This window comes from Sinocyclocheilus rhinocerous, unplaced genomic scaffold (assembly GCF_001515625.1).
Source record: "Sinocyclocheilus rhinocerous isolate Xijiao unplaced genomic scaffold, SAMN03320098_v1.1 scaffold304, whole genome shotgun sequence".
Lineage (NCBI taxonomy): Eukaryota > Metazoa > Chordata > Actinopteri > Cypriniformes > Cyprinidae > Sinocyclocheilus > Sinocyclocheilus rhinocerous.
This window is the reverse complement of record NW_015659941.1, coordinates 2,124,185-2,131,412: the sequence shown is the minus strand read 5'-3', so window position 1 is coordinate 2,131,412 and position 7,228 is coordinate 2,124,185. Positions and strand designations below refer to the sequence as shown.

The window sequence follows — 7,228 nt, the reverse complement described above, 5'->3', positions numbered from 1 at the left end:
GTATTCAAAATACGGAACTATGGCAATGGATGTATTGTTTCCGACACGCGCTGTACGCGCTGTACCAATCACAACAGACTGGAGCATCTGACCAATCAGAGCAGAGCAGGCTCACGGAAAGGAGGGGTTTAGAGAGACTGAAACTTTGAACTGCTTCGAACGAATCGTTTGAGAATCGCTAGAAAATGAGGTGATATTAAACGCATATTTTGAGAAAATGAAAGCGTTTTTTGACCTTGCATGCATGTAATCCTATTGTAGGAGACTCCCAAAACAATATTAGGAACCGTAAAAATGGCATAATAGGGGCACTTTAAACTGATTTATTTTTGCCGCTATATAGGCTTTGAACAGTTAAGTACACACACTTGTATGTGTCAAAATGCCCGTTTTTGCAAGTATCCTCGTAAACACAGTAATTTAGGTCTCATGTGAAAGGAAACAACTGAGAAAAAAAACACGTGTGTAACAGTATTTTGGATCTGGGCAGCTCTTAAAGTGACAACAGTCTAATATTCCTTTTAATAGTCATTCATGTTAATCAAACAACAAAAGAGAGAAAATCTCTCACTGCTCTTGACTAAATCACTTTTGTAACTTTAATAATAAATATATATTTGATTTACAAAGTGAAGAATATGCAGCGTTTTTATTCATTATACAATGTATGCATTTCTTATTTGTTTGTTCTATTGTATTTTTTGTCCTATTGTTTGTAATTAGTTTCTTATACTTATTTATTAGCTGACTGTTTACTTGTCTTCAGTAAGCTTGAGTTTTTTTTATTTTTTATTTTATTTTAGGCTAGTTAGTTTTTGTGATATTGACACTGGTGACAAGAATTATGACATTTGTATGGTAACAAAAATTTTGATATCATAAAGAACTTATTTAAAGCAAAAATAATTATATTATGATATAAGATTTTGGTCATATCGCTCACCCCTACGCTAATAAGATAAAAAGATTAATGTGTGCATACCAATGTATTTGTGCTAGAAATACACTTTACATGCAAATATGTGAATACTAATGAAATCATGTTGGAGGCAAAGACACAACATAACTAGGACACACTAAGTTTCTTATAAATGTACCATTAAACTGGACAATTACCATTGCTCAGTTGATCATTGGACTAAATTTGACTGATTTCTGGAGCAAAACGAATTTAAATGACATTCAGCTATTCCATAACTGTTCATACCAGGTGATATGCTCTCAGTCAGGTAATAGTCTTCAGGGTTGATGAACGGCAGCTGTTGCATCACAGACTCTTTCGGGACGAGGTACAGCACTTCTGCCACACGTCCGTCCTCTATGACAGATATGCGTTTGACGGAGTTTGTGCGTTTGATCCGAGTGCGATCCACTTGCTGACTGCATCCAGATCCGCAGAGTTTCCCCAGGCTGTTCAGAGTGGGAAGGGAAGGCATGGCGGCGGGACCTCAGAATTCTCAATTAGTCCTCAAAACTAGACAAAAATGCTTTAGGAATTCGTCTTCTCCACACTAGACTCAATATCCAGGCTAAATGATGACCATTGATCTCTCAGAATGCCCTTTGACCCAGCGATCAGAGGTCACGTACAAGCAGGTGAGTCTGCAGAGAGGGCCAAACTCCAACCAAAAGACCTCTGATCTTCAGATTAACAAATCTTAAATCTTCAACCAAATGCTCGCTCGTCCCGATTAAGCGATTGCCAGATTTAATGCTCCTCACCGCGTTAAATATCGCATGCGATTTATCGTGCAGCCCTACACCAAAGGTTCTTTATGGTGGAAAAAGGTTCTTTAGAATATTAAAATGTTCTTCACATGAAGAAAAAAAAGTCATTTAAAGAACCATTCACTGAAAAGTTCATTGGGGAACCCAAAATGGTTCTTCTATGGCATTGCTTCGAAAACCCCTTTATTTTAAAGAGTGTACAACTGAAATGTAATGCACAAGATTAGCTGGAAACACATCTGTGCCGATTCTGATAGAAGTAGATCAGTAATAATGCTTAAATTAAATCTTTAATCACAGGATTTTCTAATTTAGAAAATCTAATTTCCATATATATATATAGAGAGAGAGAGAGAGAGAGAGATTTAGATATATTTAGAGAAAGACAAAAACAAAAGATGATATAAAAGTTTGTGTCACTCTTTATACATATATTAAAAAATGTATAATGTTAAAGTAGCCTACATGTTACATTGATTAAATGTGATGGTATTAAATAATTGTATGCAATCAAAAATATATATAGCACAATCAATTTAAGAAATTCTTGAATTTACTAAGTCAAAGGGATTGCATAGAATTTTGCGAGAACACTGCTGATTTGTAAAGTTGTTGAAATATTCATAAAAAAATGTAAGTGAGCTATACTTTACATGTGCAAATAAATTAATACTAATGAGATCATGTTGGAGGCAAAGACAACATAACTAGGACACACTAAGTTTCTTAATGTACAATTAAACTGTACAATTACTGTTGCTCAGTTGGTCTAAATTTGACTGGTTTCTGGAGCAAAACTGATCTAAATTAAATTCAACTTACTTGTGTTTTATGCAATAAACAAGACGTGTGATATGAAGAAAAATATCAACATAAAGTGCAACCCTTCACCAGTTTCCATAGCTGTTCATACCAGGTGTCAGGCTCTCAGTCAAGTAATAGTCTTCAGGGTTGATGAACGGCAGCTGTTGCATCACAGACTCTTTCGGGACGAGGTACAGCACTTCTGCCACACGTCCGTCCTCTATGACAGATATGCGTTTGACGGAGTTTGTGCGTTTGATCCGAGTGCGATCCACTTGCTGACTGCATCCAGATCCGCAGAGTTTCCCCAGGCTGTTCAGAGTGGGAAGGGAAGGCATGGCGGCGGGACCTCAGAATTCTCAATTAGTCCTCAAAACTAGACAAAAATGCTTTAGGAATTCGTCTTCTCCACACTAGACTCAATATCCAGGCTAAATGATGACCATTGATCTCTCAGAATGCCCTTTGACCCAGCGATCAGAGGTCACGTACAAGCAGGTGAGTCTGCAGAGAGGGCCAAACTCCAACCAAAAGACCTCTGATCTTCAGATTAACAAATCTTAAATCTTCAACCAAATGCTCGCTCGTCCCGATTAAGCGATTGCCAGATTTAATGCTCCTCACCTGAAAATGATACGTCTTACCTCTGCTTCAGGTGAAGACCACAGGTGAACCCCATGCCAGAGTGGAGAGTAAGAAGTGGCTCGAATAGCTCCTGCCTTGTCGTAAGCGGATTAACCCTGACGTCTACTCTGTGATTATCTCTCGGACGGGGCCAAGCAATGCCACCATAGTATCTGCAATGGTACACGCTCCTTGGTGAGAGAAGTTTACCGACACAACTAAAAATACTGTGCTCCATATCCAAATGAAGAATCAATTCCCAACCACAGGCTGTTTTCTATTAATACACTCTTAAAAATAAAGGTTCTTTATGGGCATTTATGGTTCCATGAAGAACATTTAATATCCACAGAACCAACACTTCCATTGCACCAAAGTAGGGCTGCACGATAAATCGCATGCGATATTTAACGCGCATCTTGTCAGAAAGCCGGTTCTGTAATCAGCGGTAAATCTCCATCACGTGCGTGCTTTCACATTGAGCAGCATTAACTACACAGAGCCGTTGTTCACTGACGAGCTGCGCAAAACCACGTTCATATTCGTGCGATTTTTTGCGCAGCTCGTCAGTGAACAACGGCTCTGTGTAGTTAATGCTGCTCAATGTGAAAGCCCGCAGGTTATGGAGATTTACCGCTGATTACAGAACCGGCTTTCTGACAAGATGCGCGTTAAATATCGCATGCGATTTATCGTGCAGCCCTACACCAAAGGTTCTTTATGGTGGAAAAAGGTTCTTTAGAATATTAAAATGTTCTTCACATGAAGAAAAAAAAGTCATTTAAAGAACCATTCACTGAAAAGTTCATTGGGGAACCCAAAATGGTTCTTCTATGGCATTGCTTCGAAAACCCTTTATTTTAAAGAGTGTACAACTGAAATGTAATGCACAAGATTAGCTGGAAACACATCTGTGCCGATTCTGATAGAAGTAGATCAGTAATAATGCTTAAATTAAATCTTTAATCACAGGATTTTCTAATTTAGAAAATCTAATTTCCAAAGAAAAGCCATCAGAATGAAACAATCAGATGTAACAATTAAGAGACTATATTGCAGCAATAATCAGAATGTTAATATTTTCCCATACTTTAAACTACTGTATAGCCCAAATAATGTCTTGCAAGTCTTAAATGAGATGCAACAACCATTGCAAATTCATGAATCCCACCCACACCTCACCAGTTGTTCCTTCGCCCCTGGAGAAAATAGGTGAGAACATATGGTCATAAATTAACACAGGGACTTGACTCTGGAAAAAAGCCAGTTTATGCTACTGGCGCATGCGATTTATCGTGCAGCCCTACACCAAAGGTTCTTTATGGTGGAAAAAGGTTCTTTAGAATATTAAAATGTTCTTCACATGAAGAAAAAAAAGTCATTTAAAGAACCATTCACTGAAAAGTTCATTGGGGAACCCAAAATGGTTCTTCTATGGCATTGCTTCGAAAACCCCTTTATTTTAAAGAGTGTACAACTGAAATGTAATGCACAAGATTAGCTGGAAACACATCTGTGCCGATTCTGATAGAAGTAGATCAGTAATAATGCTTAAATTAAATCTTTAATCACAGGATTTTCTAATTTAGAAAATCTAATTTCCAAAGAAAAGCCATCAGAATGAAACAATCAGATGTAACAATTAAGAGACTATATTGCAGCAATAATCAGAATGTTAATATTTTCCCATACTTTAAACTACTGTATAGCCCAAATAATGTCTTGCAAGTCTTAAATGAGATGCAACAACCATTGCAAATTCATGAATCCCACCCACACCTCACCAGTTGTTCCTTCGCCCCTGGAGAAAATAGGTGAGAACATATGGTCATAAATTAACACAGGGACTTGACTCTCTGGAAAAAAGCCAGTTTATGCTACTGGGGATTGTCTCTTAAACATACAGTATGTCTCTTCTGTTCCACAGTCATTGCAATTGCATTTTTGACCTTCATTTAATATTGAAACTACAGCTAAATTTCCTGTTGTGCTGCCTGGTGAACCTTCATTATGGGTTTTAAACCTTACTGCCAACTTTCTGGGCAGAATACCAGTTTGTGGTAAGTAGTGATTGCATCCAGCCAATACAAAATGCACATAATTCACATCAAAACAAGATCTGATAAAAAACTAGTTTGGTAAATGACACTCACATTAATCATTGTAAATCAAACATTGTTTAGGAAAAAACACTGTCCATATAGTGCTTTAGTCACTGTCATTGACTGACCGAGATCATTCACCAAATGCTAATAAATCCTGGAGAAAAGCACCAACCCACAGCCTTTATGAAATTACATGGCGAAGAATCAGATTTAAGAACAGATGTGTGGTGCTCTGACAGACCCCCGCGGAGGGTCTTTCTGCACTCAGATGCATTAGACTTTTATATTTGCTAGCTATCTTGTTTGCATTGTCTTTATTTGATCCTATTGTTTTTAATAGACTACTGTATGATTTGTACTATGTAATTATTAAATTTTCTAGTATGCATTTTTAATTAAATTCTCTTTTAGGGTGACTTGTAACATCTTGTCCAGGGACTACGGATGAAAAATAGCCTTTGGCTAATTCTGGTACATTTACAGGAATGTTTTATTAATGTACAATGTCCCTGTCAACGAAATAAATAAAATACAAATAAAAATAAAAAAGAGAGAGGATGTGGATCAGCAGTTTATGCTTATTAAACAGACACAGGCTGTGTTCCAAAACCTACAGAAATGCCTACATAAGTAGCATTTTAAGAAAGGTTGTTCAAAAAGGCAATTATCTTGCTTTAAGAACTTCTTTTGGCCAAACTGCTGCATCATGTTTACGCTTGACGAAGATGGTAACTCCATATTGCAATACAAATTTTACTGAAAAATCTGTATAAGGACACATACGTTTATGATATATATTTGTGTGTGTAGACATTTACGATTTATTTAATAACAAAAAGAAAGCATTTAATCTATTTGAAATTTGAATATTATGTTCCGTTTTTGTGTCATATTTAATATTTAATAATATTTAATAATATCTTACAACATTGTAGCACTAGGTTTTCAAAAAGAGCCTCAAAGGGTTTTGCAGATGCTGCAGATTTGATAACAGACTGAGGGAGGATTAGTATTATGCATGTAATCTTTAAACTGTCAAATGTTGAACATAATTTACATGTCAACTGAAAATTAGATTTTAAAGGGAGAGGAAAAGAGAGATGTAACGAGATGGATTTAGAGTGATTGAGATGGAAGAAGGGATGAACTTGCATTTCTCGTGATGTTTCTCTGCTTCTGAGTGAATGATATAGGGCTTCATGAATAATACAGCTCTGCTGTCTCCGTTACATGAAGCTCTCTTCCGATCTCTCTCAAGGCCTTTCACATGACTCATGCACTGCTTTGACCTCAACATGAAAAGCATTTCAAAAAATGTTATGAAAAGGAGAAAATAAATGTACCAATAAACACTGAAAACATTTGTGCTTAGAACAGAAATGTTCCTATAATTACTTTGATACAACGCAAAAAGGTAAGGAAGGACTCACTGAATATTAAACTTTACTGCCTCTGGATGCTCTTGGTGAATTTAAATTAGTTCAAGAATGGCATTCAGATGCATTGGACAATGCTGATGCTAAAATGTTAAAAGTTAAAATGCCTCAAGCTAAGGTGGTTGATCGATAGGGGTTTTCAGTAGCCACACAGAGCATATTTAGCCAATCCGAAACTCTGCTTGTCTATCATTTTGTGTATTTTGGACTGCTGGCATCAGATTTGACATGTCAGTGTTTTGGAAAGAGGTTAGAAAAATTGCTAAATCCCTTTAATAACTGTAAGATTTTAAATTGCTGACAATGAAAATAGCTGAAATTGCACACTTTAAACAATTTACCTAACACAATATCATAGATAGATAAATATCATAGATAGATATTGTTTTTGGTGAACATTCAAAGGAAAAATAAAAAACAACAAATGGGAATACTTCTGTTAATCAATCATGTATGTATATATGTATAAAACATAAAAATATCTTACATATAAATAGCTTACAATTATATATATATATATATATATACCGT

At 36.2% G+C, this 7,228-nt stretch overlaps 1 protein-coding gene across 1 annotated transcript in view; it reads right to left on the bottom strand.

Annotated features, from left to right (window-relative positions):
* The window catches only part of ablim1a (actin binding LIM protein 1a), a 41,567-nt gene extending 38,386 nt beyond the window's left edge, over positions 1-3,181 (bottom strand). The window contains exon 1 of the mRNA XM_016533600.1: positions 2,642-3,181. Within this exon, the coding sequence (XP_016389086.1) occupies positions 2,642-2,870 (229 nt within the window). The 5' untranslated portion in view covers positions 2,871-3,181. The remainder of the gene's footprint in view (positions 1-2,641) is intronic.
* Between the last annotated feature and the right edge of the window lie 4,047 nt (positions 3,182-7,228).